The 25,117-nt window shown below is 43.0% G+C and overlaps 1 protein-coding gene across 2 annotated transcripts in view; it reads left to right on the top strand.

The window, feature by feature from the left end:
- The window catches only part of APOM (apolipoprotein M), a 31,857-nt gene that overhangs the window by 2,889 nt on the left and 3,851 nt on the right, over positions 1–25,117 (top strand). Inside the window, exons 2-5 of one of the 2 annotated variants that reach the window (XM_069755437.1) lie at positions 570–727; positions 1,402–1,475; positions 15,836–15,934; positions 16,319–16,417. In XM_069755437.1, the coding sequence (XP_069611538.1) occupies positions 570–727; positions 1,402–1,475; positions 15,836–15,934; positions 16,319–16,417 (430 nt within the window). The remainder of the gene's footprint in view (positions 1–569; positions 728–1,401; positions 1,476–15,835; positions 15,935–16,318; positions 16,418–25,117) is intronic. The other variant, XM_069755438.1, reaches the window with a different exon arrangement.

Raw genomic sequence — 25,117 nt, 5'->3', positions numbered from 1 at the left:
CATGTATTTGGGGCTAAAAAGAATTTTTGCTATTGGTTTTCATTAAAAAAAAATAAAATGTTGCACCGTTTGGCTTTTACAGGCTCTTGTATTTCCCAGCACATTCAACTTTGATGTAGTCTTAGGTCATAAATCGGCCTAGAAGGGATAAGAAAAAAAAAAAAAACAACAGATAAAAGAGTAATAAACTCTCCCTTCATTAAATCTGAATGAGCTCACTGAAGGATTCTCAGTTACCTCATTCTGCAGCCAGCAATAAACCGTGAAAATCAAAAGCTATAGAAAGGTAAATGTTGACATTTTTTCAATGAACCCAACTGAAAAAAATCAAATAAAATTTAGCCTCAAATGCAAAAGTAAAAAAAAAAATGGCGCCCAAAGATGGACAACCCCTTTAACAAAAATTAAATACTGCCTCTCTCAATCCCAAAGAGAAGAATAGGACGCAAATATAAAATGTTATTACGTTTCTGAAGTTCGGTAATTGTAATGTTTAGAAGGTGGAGGTGGAGGGGTGCTTTAAGATTTTGGGGTTCCTTGTTCATATCCTTGCATTAAAGTTCTGGCAGTTCCCATTGCAGTACATGGGGAGCTGGTATTTCTTGGCAGCGGCGGCAGAATCGGGGACCGGAGCGCTGGACATCTTCAAGGTGATGGATAACGGACAGTTCTTAGTCCGGGGAAGCGCAGAGACGGAGAAACTGGAGTTCAGAGCGTCCATCAGAATGTGAGACTCCTCGTCTGTCTCTCTCGCTGTCTCGGGGTCCTCTCGACCACTTCTGCCTTCGCTCTCTCACCCCCTCTTCCTTGTGCCCTCCATCTAAACTGGTATTGAGCCCCTTTAATAGTGAGGGGCAAATAGGGCAATCGCCGCAAGGACCCCCACTATCTAGAAGCCTCCAATGTACTCGCCTGTCTTTGGGCCTCCATCACTGGATCATCTTTTCATGCTATTCCCCTCTTGAAAACATGAATAAATTGACAACTGGGTGGTACCTTTTTTTTTTTTTTTTTACGTGATATGTTCCTCTGCAGTTTGACACTGGTTAAACTCATTGGATGTAGAAACTCCCTTTAAAAAAAAAGTGGAATGGTTACCGCCCAGTTGTCAATTAATCCATTTATTTCCAGGAGGAATAATGGAGGAACAACACAAGACGATTCTCCAGGACCGTTATTCCATAGTGTTTACTGAAACCTCAGAAGAGATAGATATCCTCTTTAATAAATGTAGGCCAATGTGCTTCTCTTCAGTCCTTAAAGGGGTTGTCCTGGGGGGGTAAAAAATTATTTTTGATAGGGGGGGAAAAAAAAGTAATTTTCATCTGCTAAAAAAATCTGCTTCTTATTTTTGTTCTTCTTTCCATCTATCTCCATCAAGTTCTCTCATTTTATTTCCAGTAAAGACGGGTCGTGTGTTCCCCGCAGGTGGATTTACCTGCTGACCGAAGACAGCACAGAGCTGAGGACGGAGGGTGAGAGAGCAAGCTGGTGCTTTAAGGGCAGAAAAATAATGCTGTCATAATACCTTTATATATATATGCTTTACGAGTGACTTCCCCACCTCCCTGCAGGGTCTGACTACACAGAGTTTGTAGTCTGTCACCATGGAAACCCATAAACAGTCGATACAAAACGTCAGTTGATACAGTTAGAATTCAAAAACAGAATGCAAATTATATGGCCGGGTTATGCCTTAAAGGGAAAATGTCATCAGAAAATGGCCTCATGTTTAAAACAAGCGTTTATGTGTTTACTGCATTTTTATTTTACTTATTTGTTTTTAAAGTTTTTTTTTCTATATTACAATCAGTATTAAAAAGTAAAAAAAAAATCTTAGTAAATAACCCCAGATGGTTATTATTTAATTTGCTACATATGAATATCTACTTGCTGCTATGATTTTGACTAGCTCACGTGTCACCTTTCAGGAGAGACCACTTCGCCTTTTAGGTCTCTGATACAATAAGTATTGAGTGAGCTGGAACATTATTGCTGTGGCCACATGCCTTTAAGATATCACTCCATTTTCTTCACGTACCATAGTGGCCATTCCCCACCTTTTATACAGTTCTTTGTGTTATTACACTATTGGCACATTTGCACTTTATATGTTGTTTGTTGTTTTTTTTGTGGGATAATTTTTTGATCATATTACCCAGTAAAAGTTAATTTTTAGATCTCCCAAGTTGCTATTTCCTACTATTTGTCTTGGGTTTAGTATTGCCCCAATTTTCTTCATAAAAAAAAAATCTTGCGGTTTTCACACCGACTGCTGCTACTTTTTTTTAGACTCTAGCATCTCAGTTTTCAGGAAGTAACACATGTAAATTAGCCACAATGGTCGGATCCTGACCTCATCTTTTGCTCTGAAGCATCTAATGAGTGTGTTCAAAACTCATTGTACAGGAGGAGGAGGTGAGCTGTGACATCACTGATTGTGAATGATGGATCCTGTGTTATCTACTGTATATAGAGGTGTTATCAGTCATTGTACAGGAGGAGGAGGTGAGCTGTGACATCATCTATTGTGAATGGTGGATCCTGTGTTATCTATTGTATATAGAGGTGTTATCAGTCATTATACAGGAGGAGGAGGTGAGCTGTGACATCACCTATTGTGATTGTTGGATCCTGTGTTATCTATTGTATATAGAGGTGTTATCAGTCATTGTACAGGGGGAGGAGGTGAGCTGTGACATCACCTATCGTGAATGGTGAATCCTGTGTAATCTACTGTATATAGAGGTGTTATCAGGCATTGTACAGGAGGAGGAGGTGAGCTGTGACATCACTGATTGTGAATGATGGATCCTGTGTTATCTACTGTATATAGAGGTGTTATCAGTCATTGTACAGGAGGAGGAGGTGAGCTGTGACATCATCTATTGTGAATGGTGGATCCTGGGTTATCTACTGTATATAGAGGTGTTATCAGTCATTGTACAGGAGGAGGAAGTGAGCTGTGACATCACCTATTGTGATTGGTGGATCCTGTGTTATCTATTGTAAATAGAGGTGTTATCAGTCATTGTACAGGAGGAGGAGGTGAGCTGTGACATCACCTATCGTGAATGGTGGATCCTGTGTTATCTATTGTATATAGAGGTGTTATCAGTTATTGTACAGGAGGAGGAAGTGAGCTGTGACATCTCCTATCGTGAATGGTGACTCCTGTGTAATCTACTGTATATAGAGGTGTTATCAGGCATTGTACAGGAGGAGGAGGTGAGCTGTGACATCACTGATTGTGAATGATGGATCCTGTGTTATCTACTGTATATAGAGGTGTTATCAGTCATTGTACAGGAGGAGGAGGTGAGCTGTGACATCATCTATTGTGAATGGTGGATCCTGGGTTATCTACTGTATATAGAGGTGTTATCAGTCATTGTACAGGAGGAGGAAGTGAGCTGTGACATCACCTATTGTGATTGGTGGATCCTGTGTTATCTATTGTATATAGAGGTGTTATCAGTCATTGTACAGGAGGAGGAGGTGAGCTGTGACATCACCTATCGTGATTGGTGGATCCTGTGTTATCTATTGTATATAGGGGTGTTATCAGTCATTGTACAGGAGGAGGAGGTGAGCTGTGACATCTCCTATCGTGAATGGTGAATCCTGTGTAGTCTACTGTATATAGAGGTGTTATCAGTCATTGTACAGGAGGAGGAGGTGAGCTGTGACATCACGTATTGTGAATGGTGGATCCTGTGTTATCTACTGTATATAGAGGTGTTATCAGTCATTGTACAGGAGAAGGTGAGCTGTGACATCACCTATCGTGAATGGTGAATCCTGTGTAATCTACTGTATATAGAGGTGTTATCAGTCATTGTACAGGAGGAGGAGGTGAGCTGTGACATCACCTATTGTGAAAGGTGGATCATGTGTTATCTACTTTATATAGACGTGTTATCAGTAATTGTACAAGAGGGGGAGGAGGTGAGCTGTGACATCACCTATTGTGAATGGTGGATCCTGTGTAGTCTACTGTATATAGGTGTTATCAGTCATTGTACAGGAGGAGGAGGTGAGCTGTGATATCACATATTGTGAATGATGGATCTGGTGTTATCTATTGTGTATAGAGGTGTTATCAGTCATTGTACAGGAGGAGGAGGTGAGCTGTGACATCACATATTGTGAATGGTGGATCCTGTGTTATCTACTGTATATAGAGGTGTTATCAGTCATTGTACAGGAGAAGGAGGTGAGCTGTGATATCACATATTGTGAATGATGGATCTGGTGTTATCTATTGTGTCTAGAGGTGTTATCAGTCATTGTACAGGAGGAGGAGGTGAGCTGCGACATCACCTATTGTGAATGATGGATCCGGTGTTATCTATTGTGTATAGAGGTGTTATCAGTCATTGTACAGGAGGAGGTGAGCTGTGACATCACCTATCATGAATGGTGAATCCTGTGTAATCTACTGTATATAGAGGTGTTATCAGTCATTGCACAGGAGGAGGAGGTGAGATGTGATATCACATATAGTGAATGGTGGACCTTGTGTTATATACTGTATATAGAGATGTATCAGTCATTGTACAGGAGGGGGAGGAGGTGAGCTGTGACATCACCTATTGTGAATGGTGGATCCTGTGTAGTCTACTGTATATAGGTGTTATCAGTCATTGTACAGGAGGAGGAGGTGAGCTGTGACATCACCTATTGTGAATGGTGGATCCTGTGTTATCTACTGTATATAGAGGTGTTATCAGTCATTGTACAGGAGGAGGAGGTGAGCTGTGACATCACCTATTGTGAATGATGGATCCGGTGTTATCTATTGTGTATAGAGGTGTTATCAGTCATTGTACAGGAGGAGGAGGTGAGCTGTGACATCACCTATCGTGAATGGTGAATCCTGTGTAATCTACTGTATATAGAGGTGTTATCAGTCATTGTACAGGAGGAGGAGGTGAGCTGTGATATCACATATTGTGAATGGTGGATCTTTGTTGTGAATTCTGCTTTTGGGCTCCCTCCGGTGGTTGTAGGTGGTAATGCAGTTGTCCCAGGGCTGCAGTCATGGTCAGGTGTTTCTGCAGATTGCAATTCTGACTAGGGTATTTAGGTTTGCAGGATTCATTAGTCCTTGGCAGTTGTCAATGTTTCTTGGGAAGTGTTGGATCTCTGTCTGGCTTCTCCTGCTTAGCTGCCAATTCAGCAAAGATAAGTGTCTGTTTCTTTTTCTTTGGCACACAAGCTGTGTGCTTGTTTTTTGATTGTATTCCTGCTCTGAGTGTAGGATTCTCTGTAGTTGCTGATATACGTTCCACGTCTTTAGTTAGATGGAGGAATTTTTTGTATAATCTGCTGTGGATATTTTTGGAAGGGTTTTAATACTGACCGCATAGTATGCTGTCCTATCCTTTCCTATATTAGCTAGAGTGGCCTCTTTTGCTAAATCCTGTTTTCTGCCTACGTGTGTCTTTCCTCTCCTACTCACAGTCAATATTCGTGGGGGGCTGCCTATTCTTTGGGGTTCTGCTCTGAGGCAAGATAGTATTCCTATTTCCATCTATAGGGGTATTTAGTTCTCCGGCTGTGACATGGTGTCTAGGGTTTGTTAGGCACACCCCACGGCTACTTCTAGTTGCGGTGTCAGATCAGGATTGCGGTCAGTACAGTTACCACCTACTCCAGTGAAAGTTATTCATGCGTCTCCAAGGTCACCGGATCATAACAGATCTTGTGTTATCTACTCTATATAGAGGTGTTATCAGTCATTGTACAGGAGGAGGAGGTGAGCTGTGACATCACCTATTGTGAATGGTGGATCCTGTGTTATCTACTGTGTATAGAGGTGTTATCAGTCATTGTACAGGAGGAGGAGGTGAGCTGTGATATCACCTATTGTGAATGGTGGATCTTGTGTTATCTACTGTATATAGAGGTGTTATCAGTCATTGTACAGGAGGAGGAGGTGAGCTGTGATATCACCCATTGTGAATGTGGATCTTGTCTTATCTACTCTATATAGAGGTGTTATCAGGCATTGTACAGGAGGAGGAGGTGAGCTGTGACATCACCTATTGTGAATGGTGGATCTTGTGTTATCTACTGTATATAGAGGTGTTATCAGTCATTGTACAGGAGGAGGAGGTGAGCTGTGACATCATCTATTGTGAATGGTGGATCCTGTGTTATCTACTGTATATAGAGGTGTTATCAGTCATTGTACAGGAGGAGGTGAGCTGTTATATCACCTATTGTGAATGATGGATCCTGTTATCTACTGTATATAGAGGTGTTATCAGTCATTGAACAGGAGGAGGTGAGCTGTGATATCACCTATTGTGAATGATGGATCCTGTTATTTACTGTATATAGAGGTGTTATCAGTCATTGTACAGGAGGAGGTGAGCTGTGATATCACCTATTGTGAATGGTGAATCCTGTGTAATCTACTGTATATAGAGGTGTTATCAATCATTGTACAGGAGGAGGTAAGCTGTGACATCACCTATCGTGAATGGTGAATCCTGTGTAATCTACTGTATATAGAGGTGTTATCAGTCATTGTACAGGAGGAGGAGGTCAGCTGTGATATCACATATTGTGAATGGTGGATCTTGTGTTATCTACTCTATATAAAGGTAGAGTAAGCACAAAGCACCAGCCCATTTCCCCTACAACCAGGATGGGCAACACTCCAAAGATACTAAATACATACCACTAATAGAGTTATTAAACTCCACATAGTAAAGAAGCGTTTTAAATTTAAACAAATAACTTTATTAACATGTAAAAACCACATACACTTAAAAAATGCCTCACAATCAAAATTAGTGAAAAACAGACAGAGGTCAGCTCACGAATCGGCAGAACACATACATCTTATGGTATCGTACATATGTCATATGTTACCTCAAAGTTGGTAGGGCCACGCAATGTAAATAGTTTTAAAATACCGGTGCAGGTAGGGCACTGTCTGCGACTATCAAAAAAATGTCAAAGCACACTGTATACTCCTATCCCCTTACCACAAATGGAGAGATACAATTACTCCCCCATTTCAAGGGCAATTGCCCAGTGTTAAATCTGGCATGGATAGACCTTATATCCGTATTGAAACGCTAATCCAATCACCAGGGATGGCCCATATAACCTGCATGTATCGCCAGTATCAATATAAGGAAAGTACAAAGCTGCCAAGAAAATCCCCAGACAAACCCCTATTGCATCTCCCGTACGGCCCACACATGAACACAATCAGGAGATCAGAATCTGATCTCATACATATTACCTCTCGGTGTTTGCCGTAATCCTGGCCTCGTGGCACGCTGAACCTCCGTCAACCCCGACGCGCGTTTCGCATCTGCTTCCTCTTGGGGGCGTGTCACAGGTAAGGCGTCACAGAATCTTAAGCGCTAGGGCAGCCAATCAGATTAGCGGAAAACGGGCTTGCCCCAAAAGAGTCCCTCCTCACAAAGCCCTCCACCAATCAAATGCTTTGTGTGCGGCGTCTCCCAAAATACACCCAGTGCAGCCTAGACATAACGGGGACTTAGACTCACTGCGGTGGGTATAATTAACGCAGGCTTGTCACTCCTCCCAGAACCATGGGGAGCACAAAGACAAGCCAGCCGATGTGAATGCAGCCAAACTAAGTGCTGCAGCCCATGTATCTAACCGTGATAACAGGAGGCCGGGAGATCGCGCACAGCCCAGTGAGGCACTGACGGGGCCACCCCTGCAGGTGGAGGCGCCGATCGTACCATCACCCTCTGCATGATCCCCAGCACCCCAGTCACTAGGCACACGCATATCTCGTAGCGACTACCCAAACGCATAAATCCCATATATACCAAATCCCAGTAGCACATCTTGGACACCGGTGCACAGCCGGACCCTCCACATAGGGCAGATCACCTGTCATCCCCATAAACCTAATCTATAGCGTGGTAATCCCCAGGGAGACAAGAATGGGCGCTGTGGTTACAATTAACATGCACGTACCCCCCTGAGAACGGGCACACTATGCGTCCACACGCGAATACTACTCGTCATGGGGGACCTATTTAATATCCCTGTCAAGACCTCATACAGCCATAATATATATACATGTCCATAAATACAAATAAAAAATTATGACCATATTTGATGATAGGTGCCGAAAAACTGTGTCGATAGGTAAGTACAATCCTCGGGAACTGGTCCATAACATTATAGAGCTGGTAAGTCCATTAGTGCTACTGATGAGGTTCCGGGGATCCTCCCACAGGGTTTTGAATAAAAATACTCCCGGGTACCACCCTGACTGATAGGTACAAACCCCAGGTACTAGTCCGTATCACGTAGTAACTGATAATCCCGTTAGGACCACTGATGGAATTCCGGGGATCCTCCCATAGAATAGTGGAAAACTTCCGGGTCACAACAGCATCCAAGATCAAATGGTGTGCAGATTCTCAGGTACTGGTCCATATCCCGCAATAACTGGTAATCCCATTAGAACCACTGATGGAATTCCAGGGATCCTCCCACAGGATTTGAGGTGGAAATCTTCCGGGTCACAACAGTATCCGAGACCAAATGGTGTGCAGATTCTGGAAGTAAATAACTCAAATTAAAAACAGCCAAATACAAAAAAACCTAACCAAAGACACCTAAAAACATAAAGACAAATAAAAGGACCGATCAGACCCAAGATATATACAAAAAGACCAGAAATGCTACTTACTCACAGAAAAGAACTAAAGCCTAAGTTTTCATTTAATCCCTGTGGAGCCAAGGTCCCCAGCCGGTAAATCCACCGGCTCTCCACTTGTGCCAGGGTTTTGCTTAAATCTCCACCCCTCGGACCAACGGTCACGAGATCTATGCCTTTTACTGTCATAAACCGAGGATCACATTCGTGGTACTTTTTATAGTGCCTTGGGAGTGTTTTTAAATTGGCAAAATCCTCTACCGTTGCCGCTCTCTCTATGTCCCGCACATGCTCCCGGATCCGTAGCTTTAATTCCCTCGTGGTAAGGCCGATATACACCTTTCCACAAGGGCAGGTGGAGTGGTAAATCACCCCCTTTGATGAACAGGAAATGAAGTTCCGGATCTCAAATACCCTCGATCCATCAAAGTTGGCGAATTGTTGGCACAGACCTTGCACCGGCCGCACGGAAAAAAGCCCACCAAGTTCTGACCCAAAGTCTTCTTCTTTTCTGGTTCATAGTGACTATGCACTAGAATGTCACGGATATTCCTTGATCTTTTAGCTACTATATCCGGCTTTGGGGGTAAAATTGACTTTAAAATTGGATCCGTGTGTAAAACGGCCCAGTGTTTTTCCACAATATGCCTGAAGTCATGCCATTTGTTATGATATCCTGTTATAAATCGTACTTGATCCTTTGCATCCCTCACTGTACTACTGTTGTTACCATATAGCAGAATATCTCTAGATGTATTTTGAGCTCTCCGGAGCCCTCTCCTAATTGTTTTGTTACCATATCCACGCTGAAAAAATCTGTCCGCTAGATCCTCTGATTGGGTCACAAAATTCGCTTCACTCGAACAAATGCGGCAGACCCGCAAAAACTGGCCAATAGGGATGCCCCTAATTGTAGACGGCAAATGTGCCGACCGAGCATGAAGCAAAGAATTGGTAGCAGTGCTTTTCCGAAACACATCAGTCACAATGTCGCCCTCCGGGCGGGCACGTATCCGTATGTCCAAAAAATCAACCGACCTCCCATACTTGAAGGTAAGCTTAATGTTTAAATTGTTCTTATTCAAATTAGTCATCAGGGCATTGAGCTCCGCAGTGCTCCCCTCCCATACAAACCAAATATCATCAATATATCTCATCCATTCTTGGATGAGATGACTCTGGGGGATGGGATTACTCATAAAGATGTCCCTTTCCCAAGCCCCCAGAAAAAGGTTTGCATAGGAGGGGGCACAGCTGGCCCCCATAGCGGTGCCCTGTAACTGCAAATACGTGCCACGCCCAAAGAAAAAGACATTGTGTGAAAGTACAAATTCGAGTAATTGCAACAGTAATTGTATGAGCTTTCTATCCAAATTGCTACATTCCAAGTACCAACCCACCGCTCTTATCCCATCCACATGCCTAATGGAGGTATAAAGTGCCTCCACGTCGGCAGTGACCATAACGCTAGTAGGACCAAGATGGAGGTTGTCTAATCTACGTAGGGCTGCTGTCGTGTCTTTAATAAATGAAGGCAGTTGTGTAACCAGCGGCTTTAGGTAATAATCCAAGACTTGGGTGATAACCTCACAAAGACCACCGTTGCCCGACACAATAGGTCTCCCTGGGGGGTCAACGGGGTCCTTGTGTATCTTAGGTAAGAGATATAGTGTAGGCATCCTAGGATGCATATTTCTAATCAATTCCCACAGTCTTTTAGGGATTATGCCTTCCTGAAATGCCCTTTCTAAAATATCACTTAGTTGGTCCTGAAAAAGTTTCATGGGATTCCCACTCAACTTCTTGTAGCAATCTTTGTTGTTTAGCAACTTGTAAGCTTGTTTTTCATACAATGTATGAGGCCAAATTACCAAATTTCCGCCTTTATCGGCTGGTTTGAAGACTACATCCCCCCATCCTTTGAGGATGTCAAGAGCCTTTTTCTCAGACTGCCCAATATTGGATGGGCCAAAGCCCTTCTGAGCCAGTCTCTCAATATCACCAGCCACTAACCTGGTAAAAACCTCTACCGCTGGGCAAATATTCAAAGGTGGAAATTTCTTTGGTTTCCCAACCAGATGGTCGGGGAACCCACTCACCTCTATGGGGTTGCTTTCCAGCTCCAAAGCTTCCAAATTAGCCAAAGTCTCCCTCTCCTCCTCAGTCTCAAAAGTGGTGTCACCCTGCCCTTTGTAATGTAACCTCTTTAAAATGAGCTTCCTCGAAAAGAGATGTAGATCCTTCACTGTTGTGAAGGGGTCTAAAGAAAATGAAGGACAAAAAGTAAGACCCTTTTCCAGAATAGACGTCTGCTCATCAGATAATACATGTGATGACAGGTTAATTACCTTCATCTTGTCATTCCTTTGATAAGATCTCTTTTTGAAGAAGTCATGTGATCTTGAGTTACCGCCATACCTAGTACGTTTATTCCATGGTACCGTATCAGAACCCTGGTTCGAGGTGCCGGTATCAGACATGGACGACGTAGAACTGATAGAGGTAGCTCTAAAATCCCTCTTCTCTCTACTGGGACGAGGCTCTTGCCACTTGTAGATTCTATTGTTCTCATAATCAGCCATATCCCTGGAGTATTTTTTCATTTTACCAGAGCAAATATCTTTTTCCCATTTCTCTAAATCATTGGTGATTTCTTTGAGAAAGGTCTCAAGTTGTTCCTTCTTCAACTCTTTTTTGAGTAGAAGATCCAATCTGTTGATCTCTTCCTCTATTCTTTTAATAGATAAAGAATTACTCTCTATGATGATTTGTAAAAATTCCAGGGAACACGCTGTAGCAGCCGACATCCATCGATCCACTAATTGTTGCTCACCCAGATCAAAGGTGGGGTACAACTGCACTCGCAATCCCCTAGGGATGATTTTCTTGCTCACATAATTTTCTAAGGTGGTTTTAGTCCACCAGACTTTAGTCTTTTTGTGTACATAATTTTTATACTGCTTCATCAAATCCTTATCAGTATTGGAAACATCGGTCACTGATTGAGAGGCATTGGCATGAAAAATAGTAGAAGCCTTCTGACGCCAGGTCAATTCTCTGGCCATAAAGTCCATACTGGACCACTGTGTGCACTGCCAAAAGACAGCAAAATATACAGTAAGCACAAAGCACCAGCCCATTTCCCCTACAACCAGGATGGGCAACACTCCAAAGATACTAAATACATACCACTAATAGAGTTATTAAACTCCACATAGTAAAGAAGCGTTTTAAATTTAAACAAATAACTTTATTAACATGTAAAAACCACATACACTTAAAAAATGCCTCACAATCAAAATTAGTGAAAAACAGACAGAGGTCAGCTCACGAATCGGCAGAACACATACATCTTATGGTATCGTACATATGTCATATGTTACCTCAAAGTTGGTAGGGCCACGCAATGTAAATAGTTTTAAAATACCGGTGCAGGTAGGGCACTGTCTGCGACTATCAAAAAAATGTCAAAGCACACTGTATACTCCTATCCCCTTACCACAAATGGAGAGATACAATTACTCCCCCATTTCAAGGGCAATTGCCCAGTGTTAAATCTGGCATGGATAGACCTTATATCCGTATTGAAACGCTAATCCAATCACCAGGGATGGCCCATATAACCTGCATGTATCGCCAGTATCAATATAAGGAAAGTACAAAGCTGCCAAGAAAATCCCCAGACAAACCCCTATTGCATCTCCCGTACGGCCCACACATGAACACAATCAGGAGATCAGAATCTGATCTCATACATATTACCTCTCGGTGTTTGCCGTAATCCTGGCCTCGTGGCACGCTGAACCTCCGTCAACCCCGACGCGCGTTTCGCATCTGCTTCCTCTTGGGGGCGTGTCACAGGTAAGGCGTCACAGAATCTTAAGCGCTAGGGCAGCCAATCAGATTAGCGGAAAACGGGCTTGCCCCAAAAGAGTCCCTCCTCACAAAGCCCTCCACCAATCAAATGCTTTGTGTGCGGCGTCTCCCAAAATACACCCAGTGCAGCCTAGACATAACGGGGACTTAGACTCACTGCGGTGGGTATAATTAACGCAGGCTTGTCACTCCTCCCAGAACCATGGGGAGCACAAAGACAAGCCAGCCGATGTGAATGCAGCCAAACTAAGTGCTGCAGCCCATGTATCTAACCGTGATAACAGGAGGCCGGGAGATCGCGCACAGCCCAGTGAGGCTAATCTGATTGGCTGCCCTAGCGCTTAAGATTCTGTGACGCCTTACCTGTGACACGCCCCCAAGAGGAAGCAGATGCGAAACGCGCGTCGGGGTTGACGGAGGTTCAGCGTGCCACGAGGCCAGGATTACGGCAAACACCGAGAGGTAATATGTATGAGATCAGATTCTGATCTCCTGATTGTGTTCATGTGTGGGCCGTACGGGAGATGCAATAGGGGTTTGTCTGGGGATTTTCTTGGCAGCTTTGTACTTTCCTTATATTGATACTGGCGATACATGCAGGTTATATGGGCCATCCCTGGTGATTGGATTAGCGTTTCAATACGGATATAAGGTCTATCCATGCCAGATTTAACACTGGGCAATTGCCCTTGAAATGGGGGAGTAATTGTATCTCTCCATTTGTGGTAAGGGGATAGGAGTATACAGTGTGCTTTGACATTTTTTTGATAGTCGCAGACAGTGCCCTACCTGCACCGGTATTTTAAAACTATTTACATTGCGTGGCCCTACCAACTTTGAGGTAACATATGACATATGTAAGATACCATAAGATGTATGTGTTCTGCCGATTCGTGAGCTGACCTCTGTCTGTTTTTCACTAATTTTGATTGTGAGGCATTTTTTAAGTGTATGTGGTTTCTATATAAAGGTGTTATCAGTCATTGTACAGGAGGAGGAGGTGAGCTGTGACATCACCTATTGTGAATGGTGGATCTTTTGTTATCTACTGTATATAGAGGTGTTATCAGTCATTGTACAGGATAAGGAGGGGAGCTGTGACATCATCTATTGTGAATGGTGGATCCTGTGTTATCTACCTAGTTAGACCGCACATGGAGTACTGTGTCCAGTTTTGGGCACCGGTGCTCAGGAAGGATATAATGGAACTAGAGAGAGTACAAAGGAGGGCAACAAAATTAATAAAGGGGATGGGAGAACTACAATACCCAGATAGATTAGCGAAATTAGGATTATTTAGTCTAGAAAAAAGACGACTGAGGGGCGATCTAATAACCATGTATAAGTATATAAGGGGACAATACAAATATCTCGCTGAGGATCTGTTTATACCAAGGAAGGTGACGGGCACAAGGGGGCATTCTTTGCGTCTGGAGGAGAGAAGGTTTTTCCACCAACATAGAAGAGGATTCTTTACTGTTAGGGCAGTGAGAATCTGGAATTGCTTGCCTGAGGAGGTGGTGATGGCGAACTCAGTCGAGGGGTTCAAGAGAGGCCTGGATGTCTTCCTGGAGCAGAACAATATTGTATCATACAATTATTAGGTTCTGTAGAAGGACGTAGATCTGGGTATTTATTATGATGGAATATAGGCTGAACTGGATGGACAAATGTCTTTTTTCGGCCTTACTAACTATGTTACTATGTTACTGTATATAGAGATGTTATCAGTCATTGTACAGGAGGAGGAGGTGAGCTGTGACATCACCTATTGTGAATGATGGATCCGGTGTTATCTGTTGTGAATTCTGTTGTTAAGCTCCCTCCTGTGGTCATCAATGGTACTTCGGCTGGTTCTGTCCATGGGCTTCCTCTGGTGGTTGTGAGTGGGGCTGCGGCTTCTGAGGTTCCTTCCACAGGTGACGAGGTTAATTCGTTAGCTGGCTGCTCTATTTAACTCCACCTAGATCATTGCTCCATGCCACCTGTCAATGTTCCAGTATTGGTCTAGTTCGCTCCTGGATCGTTCTTGTGACCTGTCTTCCCAGCAGAAGCTAAGTTCCTGCTTGTTTTTCTCTGTTTGCTATTTTTTCTGTCCAGCTTGCTATTTTGATTTTTGTCTTGCTTGCTGGAAGCTCTGGGACGCAGAGGGAGCGCCTCCGCACCGGAGTCGGTGCGGAGGGTCTTTTTGCGCCCTCTGCGTGGTCTTTTTGTAGTTTTTTGTGCTGACCGCAAAGTTACCTTTCCTATCCTCTGTGTGTTCAGTAAGTCGGGCCTCACTTTGCTAAATCTCTTTCATCTCTGTGTTTGTAATTTTCATCTTAACTCACAGTCATTATATGTGGGGGGCTGCCTGTTCCTTTGGGGAATTTCTCTGAGGCAAGGTAGGCTTTATTTTTCTATCTTTAGGGCTAGCTAGTTCCTTAGGCTGTGACGAGTTGCATAGGGAGCGTTAGGAGCAATCCACGGCTATTTCTAGTGTGTGTGATAGGATTAGTGATTGCGGTCAGCAGAGTTCCCACGTCTCAGAGCTTGTCCTGTATTATTAGTAACTATCAGGTCATTCCGTGTGCTCTTAACCACCAGGTCCATTATTGTCCTCACCACCAGGTCATAACAGTTATCTATTGTGTATAGAGGTGTTATCAGTCATTGTACAGGAGGAGGAGGTGAGCTGTGACATCACCTATCGTGAATGGTGAATCCTGTGTTATCTACTGTATATAGAGGTGTTATCAGTCATTGTACAGGAGGAGGAGGTGAGCTGTGATATCACATATTGTGAATGGTGGATCCTGTGTTATCTACTGTATATAGAGGTGTTATCAGTCATTGTACAGGAGGAGGTGAGCTGTGATATCACCTATTGTGAATGATGGATCCTGTTATCTACTGTATATAGAGGTGTTATCAGTCATTGTACAGGAGGAGGTGAGCTGTGACATCTCTTATTGTGAATGGTGGATCCTGTGTTATCTACTGTATATAGAGATTTTATTTGTCATCGTAATCCTGCCTCTGGTGATAATGAGTCTGCTGAAAAATCAAGATGTTTGAGTCTAAAAAAAAAGCCTTTGTGGTCAGAGTGAAAACTGCAATATTTCTAATTTTGCTTTTTAAAAAAAAAAATCTTAATACTAGAAAATAAATTTGGGAAAAGTGAGAAAAAAAATACAGTAACACAAAAACCTGATTTAGGCAACAGATTGTTTTCTGTTGATAGCTTTCCTTTAAGGGTTAGGCTGTGTCCATGATTTAGCAGTAACCCTGTAATATCTGTAATATCTGCAGGTCACCCGGACAGACTGACCGAGCTCTTCTCCTGCCGCTGCCCGAAGTGCGTTATCCTGAAGGAGTCGGACAATGCGACCTCCAGGCTGCTCCTCTACGGTAAGTGCATTAATGCTTTGTCGCTGTTACTCTCTGTGTGAATCGAGGATTTCGGCTGTGTTGGATCTAGTCTGAAATTCAGCTTTTTTCAGAGGCACAAACTGTTTTTCTGTCCTTAACAATAAAGATCTGCTTGTTCTGATTGGCTTTTGGGTGTCAGCAGAAGCCCACCGCGAAAAAATCAGTATGTAGGGAGCAGATTTCTACTACTGAAAGGATAGGAGCAGGATGACTGTACAATCTACGTCATGTTCCCGTCCCCAACCGGCACATCGTGTAGGTCCCTATCTTCCTAATCAGGGGGGTAACATGAGCCCCGATAGAGCCCGCCATTTTTGGGGCTCTTTCAGTTCTAATACCCTCCCCACTATTTATATTCTTCAGCACGTTCTACGCAACTGGACGAAGACTGTATGAACGATTTCCTACATAAATCCACATGTGAAGACTACAAAGAAATCCTACAGCTTCCACGATCACTAGGTAATGCCTGGCGCTGCCACGTAATGTACGTCTTGTCATATGTCTGGTGTGGTCGCCGTGCTTTCTGGTCAGTCCAGACATTGGCACCATAATAGCCTATTTGCCAACTCATCTGGAAGGTCCAGAAAGTGTCAGGAAAAAAATGCGAGACCTCTCGGACCCCTGGAAGAGTTGGCAAGTCTCATTGGCAAAACAGAAACTTCACGAAGAGAGACACTTCTGGTAGATTTGTCCAACGTGGATGTTCCATCGGTGGTTCCTCAAACCTCTCGTTCCAGAAGAGCAGTTGGGTTGATGCAGCAGAACGATGCAGGTGGAAGCTGAGTCTGTCTGAACGGGAACTGGAGGAGTGGAACTGAGGAAGCAGAGTTCAAGTCAAAGCAACTGATGTGGCAGTGAAGTAGCAGAGAGATGAGAAAAACAACTGAAAGATACCATAAATTCAGGGGTAATACTGGTCCGGAGGTATAGCAGGGTTAAATCAGTTGGTAAGCAGAGCTGAGTTTGTAACAGAGTTCAAAATAGAGCCGGCTGTCATGATCCAGACCAGGTTTTGGGTCTTCTCTCCTTTCCCTGTCTGGTCATGTTAGGGGTTAACTTTCTCTGCCTCATTCCGGTTTTGGGTCGGCTATTTATCTGCACTGCATCCTGCAGGCAGTGTCAGTTATATTTCCTGCCTACGACGTGTGTTGCTGGCTCTGGTGAAACCCTGATTTGTCCTGCTGCGTTTAGCTGTCTTTGCCCATGTCTGTTCATTCCTCTCTTCCCGCCCCGACCCTGTGTGTCCCTGTGCGTTTGGATTCCCCAGTACTCGACTCTGCTTTGGCTCTGACTTGATTCCGTCTCTTCCTTCTGATACTTCTGCTACGGACCGGTACTGACCTTTAGGCGCACCTTTGGCTCTGTGTTTGTAAATCCCCTTAGTACTATGCTACTCTCTGGTATCAATCCGGCTTGTCTGACCATTCTGCTGCCACCTGGTGGTAGTCTCGCTGCAGTTCTGCTGGTCTGTTCTGAGCAGGATTTCAGCCCTCTATCCACTCTTCTGCCATCTAATGGAGTCTGCACTTACCTGCGGAGCTGCAGCGTGACACTGGCACAGTAATTAAAGGGAACCTGTCACCCCGTTTTTTGAGATTGCTATAGTGTATGTAGTGTACCCCGATTCCCCACCTATGCTGAGAAATAACTTACCAAAGTCGCCGTTTTCGCCTGTCAATCAGGCTGGTCAGGTCGGGAGGGCGTGGTGACATCGCTGGTTCTTCCTCAGCTTTACGTTGGTGGCGTAGTGGCGTAGTGGTGAACAAGCAGCGCGCGATCTGCGCTGTCATCCCTTTCGTCGGTGGGGGCGGCCATCTTCCTGGGGCCGCGCGTGCGCAGATCGAGTGCTCTGCTGCACGGGGCTTCAGGAAAATGGCCGCGGGATGCGTGTGCATTAGAGATCGCGGCGGCCATTTTCCCAAAGCCGAGTTTGCATCTCAAATGGCCGCCGCGATCTCTAATGCGCACGCGCGGCATCCCGCGGCCATTTTCCTGAAGCCCCGTGCAGCAGAGCACTCGATCTGCGCACGCGCGGCCCCAGGAAGATGGCCGCCCCCACCGACGAAAGGGATGACAGCGTAGATCGCGCACTGCTTGTTCACCACTACGCCACTACGCCACCAACGTAAAGCTGAGGAAGAACCAGCGCTGTGAACACGCCCTCCCGACCTGACCAGCCTGATTGACAGGCGAAAACGGCGACTTTGGTAAGTTATTTCTCAGCATAGGTGGGGAATCGGGGTACACTACATACACTATAGTAACACACAGCGCAGGCCCTATTTAACAGTATTTATAGCTCAATCTCAAAAAACGGGGTGACAGGTTCCCTTTAAGGAGGATTACCAAGTAAAGGGCAGAGCTGGGTTTGTCACAGAGTCCAATTACGAACTGATCAAGTGTAGCAAAGTTGAGTAGTATAAGTGGTCCAAGATCTAGGAGGCAATACTTAGTGGAAAAGGGGGCTAAAGCTACCTGAATACTCAGGTGGAGTCTCACCACCTGAGCCTGCCTGTACAGACTGAGCAAGTGACATCACAGGAGTGGGTAAGATGACAGGCAGAATAGCAGAGGGAGTTGGGTGGGACGGCACCTGGTGTTGGATTCACGAGAGGTGAGGAACAGAAACCTACATGAAAATTCAGGTATCGAGGGTGGAATAAGGATGGAGGGGCACAGAGTGGAAAAGGGGGCATGGTTATGAAAAAAAATTGTGGTGGTGCATAACCTACCCCACTGGATTTTGTCCCTGATACGACTGAAGCTGTGCCCCTGGACATCTGTCGTGCTGTTTCTAAAAATTTTAATTAGAGATTTCTGATTACCAAGATTTATGTCAAACTAATAGGATATGTCACGTAGGCCTGATATTGGGGGTCCAACGGCAATTCACCAAATATCCATTACAGGTACAATTCGTAATCGACCCCTCAAAAATAATTGGAGACTTTCTTCCTTGGTGGAATAAACTGTCATACCTTGTGTTACCTGCGGGAGCGCTGCAGGAAAACATTCATACATGTCAAAGCTCGGGAACTACTGTGATCATCAGAGAAACAGTATCAAAACCGGACACTTATCATCCCCCAAAATAAGAGAAACTCTCTAAAGGGAGATGACATTTATAGCTCAGTGACTGGGGATCTCAGAGAAAAATTGCCAGGCATAAAAGGCCCGGACACTCGTCTTGGCAGGGAAGGCGAACGCCGGAGCTTCGTAGCGCGGCACAAACCATAACAAGTAATGTGACGGCTTTCAAAATAGTTTCCGACGTGAAAACATAAAGCTTGTGAGAGCGTCTGCACAATGTCAGGAGCGGGCAGCGCAGACACTGGAAAATACAGGAGACGTCTGGCTAGAAAATGGCTGAATCTGCTGCGTCCCAGGAGCCATTATATATATATATATATATATATATTATATGTGAGAACAATTTTTTTCAGGTTTTAACCCATTTTATCATGTGCAACAGGTGTTGGCAATGTTAGAAGTAATTGAAAGCTCCACTTTTTTATGGAAAAAAGCCAACACGCTGCTGTTGACGGGTCCGGTGTTCTTATTTCGGGGGGGGTTGGGTTGTCCTAGCTATCTTAACTCATAATTTCAAGCACTAGTTAGAATAAAATAAAGCCATAATGTCCATTAGCCCCTTCCTGAGCCTCTCTATACAGTATAGGTGCCAGCTGTGGTATACAGCCCGCGCCTGCCTGTGAAAGCAGCGACTGGAGCCAGCTCTGATAACTGCTGTTTAACCATTTACATGCCGTTGTCGATCTCGGACACCAGCATTTGAAGGGTTTCGATTTTCGGGCATCCACGGCTGCCCGTTTTTTTTTTCCCCTCGTGACACGATCGTTGGTTGTACATGGGTTACCGCCATCTTTGAGGCGCTGTGAAGCCCGGTCCTGTCAGCGTTTTTGTTATATTGCCGCCGTACTGTATCGTTGAAGTATATAGTGCAAGCGATCAAGCAGATTTGAGTTCCCTAGGAGGACTAAAGAATAAAGCAAAAATTAATAAAAAAAAATAATATAATCACCCAGAAAATAAAAATAAAAAGGTGTCTGGTCATGAATGGGCTTAACAGCAGCTCGCCTGCTTGCTGATAGTCTCCCAGAAAGAAGAAAAAAAATCAAAGTTACTTGGAGCATAAATGATAAGTAAGAGATGCCGAGGCGGGTAGTGATGGGGTGTCACATCGGACGTTACCTGGCGCCTCCTCTAGAATAGAGACCCTGGTGTCTTCTCCTCGGACACGAGCACATTACAGCCGCCATTGTGTACAGAACAATCACCCCCATTGTGCGCTTCTGGCCACGAGCTGACCAAGGATGAAATGAAGCCGCTGTGCATTCATGTGAAATAGCTTTTTATTAGGGGGTCTGCAGATTAAAAATGGAGCCATCAAATACATTAAGCCACAGGACAAACACTAAGTCTTAAAGGTTATCAAAAAATAAATTAGCCCCTAGATGTTAAATAGATAGATGATAGATAGATAGATAGATAGATAGATAGATAGATAGATAGATAGATAATAGATAGATAGATAGATAGATAATAGATAGATAGATAGATAGATAATAGATAAATAATAGATAGATAGATAGATAGATAGATAGATAGATAGATAGATAGATAATAGATAGATAATAGATAGATAGATAGATAATAGATAAATAATAGATAGATAGATAATAGATAGATGATAGATAATAGATAATAGATAGATAGATAGATAGATAGATAGATAGATAGATAGATAGATAATAGATAGATAGATACTAGATAGATAGATAGATAGATAGATAACAGAAAAATAGATAATAGATAGATAGATAGATAATAGATAGGTAATAGATAGATAAATAGATCGATAGATAGATAGATAGATACATAGATAATAGATAGATAGATAATAGATAGGTAATATATAGATAGATAGATAATAGATAGATAATAGATTGATAGATAATAGATAGATAGATAAATAGATAGATGATAGATAATAGATTGATAGATAATAGATAGATTGATAGATAATAGATAGATAGATAGATAGATAATAGATAGATAATAGATTGATAGATAGATGATAGATTAATAGATATATAGATAGATAATAGATAGATAATAGATTGATAGATAATAGATAGATAGATAGATAGATAGATAGATAGATAGATAGATAGATAGATAATAGATAGATAGATAATAGATGGGTAATATATAGATAGATAGATAAATAGATAGATAATAGATAGATAATAGATTGATAGATAATAGATAGATAGATAGATAATAGATAGATAATAGATTGATAGATAATAGATAGATAGATAGATAGATAGATAGATAGATAATAGATAGATACATGGATAGAGCTGCTGTGTGGTGCCAGACATCAGTAGATAGATAATAGATAGATAGATAGATAGATAGATAGATAGATAGATAGATAGATAGATAGATAGATAGATAATAGATACATAGAAAAATAGATAATAGATAGATAGATAATAGATAGATAATAGATAGATAATAGATAGGTAATAGATAGATAGATAGATAGATAATAGATAATAGATAGATAGATACTAGATAGATAGATAGATAGATAGATAGATAGATAGATAATAGGTTCACAGAAAAATAGATAATAGATAGGTAATAGATAGATAAATAGATAGATAGATAGATAGATAGATAGATAATAGATAGATAGATAGATAGATAGATAAATAGATAGATAATAGATAGATAATAGATTGATAGATAGATAGATAGATAGATAGATAAATAGATAGATAGATAATAGATAGATGATAGATAATAGATTGATAGATAATAGATAGATAGGTTGATAGATAATAGATAGATAATAGATTGATAGATAGATGATAGATTAATAGATATATAGATAGATAATAGATAGATAATAGATTGATAGATAATAGATAGATAGATAGATAGATAGATAGATAGATAGATAGATAGATAATAGATAGATAGATAATAGATAGGTAATATATAGATAGATAAATAGATAGATAATAGATAGATAATAGATTGATAGATAATAGATAGATAGATAGATAGATAGATAGATAATAGATTGATAGATAATAGATAGATAGATAGATAGATAGATAGATAGATAGATAGATAATAGATAGATAGATAGATAGATAGATAGATAGATACATGGATAGAGCTGCTGTGTGGTGCCAGACATCAGTAGTACATGACAGGGCAGGTAGGTGAGACTGAGTCACACATGCCAGTAATTAGCAGAATATTTGTGTGTGGGGTGTGTGGGTGATGGAATGCTTTTCATGCCAGGCTTGTGTCAAGTGGCTTCAGAACAAAAAGTGTTGCTGTGTTTACTGTGTTATGGTGTAGCAGTCTACAGCACAGAGACTGGCACTGATCATAATGATGTGTATACAGTACTGTGCTTTTTTAATGTGCTATGCTGTGTATACTGTACTGTGCTGTCTACACTGTACTGTGCTAAGTATATTGTGCTGTGTGTACTGTGCTGAATTTACTGTACTGTGTGTACTGTTTTGTGCGGAGTATACTGTGCTGTATGTACAGTACTGTGCTCTGTATATTGTGCTGTGTGTACTGTGCTGTGTTTACTGTACTGTGCTGTGTGTACTGTATTGTGCTGTGTGTACTGTGCTGTATGTACAGTACTGTGCTCTGTATATTGTGCTGTGTGTACTGTGCTGTGTTTACTGTACTGTGCTGTGTGTACTGTATTGTGCTGTGTGTACTGTGCTGTGTTTTGTGTACTGTACTGTGCTGAATGTACAGTACTGTGCTGTGTGTACTGTGCTGAGTGTACAGTACTGTGCTGTGTACTGTGCTGAGTGTATAGTACTGTGCTGTGTGTACTGTGCTGAATGTACTGTGCTGTGTGTACTGTGCTGTGTGTACTGTACTGTGCTGTGTTATGTGTACTGTACTGTGCTGAATGTACAGTACTGTGCTGTGTGTACTGTGCTGAGTGTACAGTACTGTGCTGTGTGTACTGTGCTGAGTGTACAGTACTGTGCTGTGTACTGTGCTGAGTGTATAGTACTGTGCTGTGTGTACTGTGCTGAATGTACTGTGCTGTGTGTACTGTGCTGTGTGTACTGTGCTGTGTGTGCTGTGTGTACTGTACTGTGCTGCGTGTACTGTACTGTGCTTTGTGTGCTGTGCTGTGTGTGCTGTACTGAGTGTATAGTACTGTGCTGTGTGTACTGTGCTGTGTGTGCTGTGTGTACTGTACTGTGCTGTGTGTACTGTGCTGTGTGTACTGTACTGTGCTGTGTGTACTGTGCTGTGTGTGCTGTGCTGAGTGTATAGTACTGTGCTGTGTGTACTGTGCTGAATGTACTGTGCTGTGTGTACTGTGCTGTGTGTACTGTACTGTGCTGTGTGTACTGTGCTAAATGTACAGTATTGTGCTGTGTGTACTGTACTGTGCTGTGTGTACTGTACTGTGCTGTGTGTACTGTGCTGTGTGTGCTGTGCTGAGTGTATAGTACTGTGCTGAATGTACTGTGCTGTGTGTACTGTACTGTGCTGTGTTGTGTGTACTGTACTGTGCTGTGCTGAATGTACAGTACTGTGCTGTGTGTACTGTGCTGAGTGTACAGTACTGTGCTGTGTACTGTGCTGAGTGTATTGTGCGTACTGTGCTGTGTGTACTGTGCTGAATGTACTGTGCTGTGTGTACTGTGCTGTGTGTACTGTACTGTGTGTGCTGTGTGTACTGTACTGTGCTGTGTGTACTGTACTGTGCTGTGTGTACTGTGCTGTGTGTGCTGTGCTGAGTGTATAGTACTGTGCTGTGTGTACTGTGCTGTGTGTGCTGTGTGTACTGTACTGTGCTGTGTGTACTGTGCTGTGTGTGCTGTGCTGAGTGTATAGTACTGTGCTGTGTGTACTGTGCTGAATGTACTGTGCTGTGTGTACTGTGCTGTGTGTACTGTGCTGTGTGTACTGTGCTGTGCTGTGTGTACTGTGCTGAATGTACAGTATTGTGCTGTGTGTACTGTACTGTGCTGTGTGTACTTTGCTGTGTGTACTGTACTGTGCTGTGTGTACTGTGCTGTGTGTGCTGTGCTGAGTGTATAGTACTGTGCTGTGTGTACTGTGCTGAGTGTACAGTACTGTGCTGTGTGTACTGTGCTGAGTGTACAGTACTGTGCTGTGTACTGTGCTGAGTGTATAGTACTGTGCTGTGTGTACTGTGCTGAATGTACTGTGCTGTGTGTACTGTGCTGTGTGTACTGTGCTGTGTGTGCTGTGTGTACTGTACTGTGCTGCGTGTACTGTACTGTGCTTTGTGTACTGTGCTGTGTGTGCTGTACTGAGTGTATAGTACTGTGCTGTGTGTACTGTGCTGTGTGTGCTGTGTGTACTGTACTGTGCTGTGTGTACTGTGCTGTGTGTACTGTACTGTGCTGTGTGTACTGTGCTGTGTGTGCTGTGCTGAGTGTATAGTATTGTGCTGTGTGTACTGTGCTGAATGTACTGTGCTGTGTGTACTGTGCTGTGTGTACTGTGCTGTGTGTACTGTACTGTGCTGTGTGTACTGTGCTAAATGTACAGTATTGTGCTGTGTGTACTGTACTGTGCTGTGTGTACTGTACTGTGCTGTGTGTACTGTGCTGTGTGTGCTCTGCTGAGTGTATAGTACTGTGCTGAATGTACTGTGCTGTGTGTACTGTACTGTGCTGTGTTGTGTGTACTGTACTGTGCTGTGCTGAATGTACAGTACTGTGCTGTGTGTACTGTGCTGAGTGTACAGTACTGTGCTGTGTACTGTGCTGAGTGTATTGTGCGTACTGTGCTGTGTGTACTGTGCTGAATGTACTGTGCTGTGTGTACTGTGCTGTGTGTACTGTACTGTGTGTGCTGTGTGTACTGTACTGTGCTGTGTGTACTGTACTGTGCTGTGTGTACTGTGCTGTGTGTGCTGTGCTGAGTGTATAGTACTGTGCTGTGTGTACTGTGCTGTGTGTGCTGTGTGTACTGTACTGTGCTGTGTGTACTGTGCTGTGTGTGCTGTGCTGAGTGTATAGTACTGTGCTGTGTGTACTGTGCTGAATGTACTGTGCTGTGTGTACTGTGCTGTGTGTACTGTGCTGTGTGTACTGT

The sequence above is a fragment of the Ranitomeya imitator genome, chromosome 2 (assembly GCF_032444005.1).
Source record: "Ranitomeya imitator isolate aRanImi1 chromosome 2, aRanImi1.pri, whole genome shotgun sequence".
NCBI classification, from domain to species: domain Eukaryota; kingdom Metazoa; phylum Chordata; class Amphibia; order Anura; family Dendrobatidae; genus Ranitomeya; species Ranitomeya imitator.
Note: the sequence above shows the minus strand (reverse complement) of the source record. Positions and strands in the feature narration are given on the sequence as shown.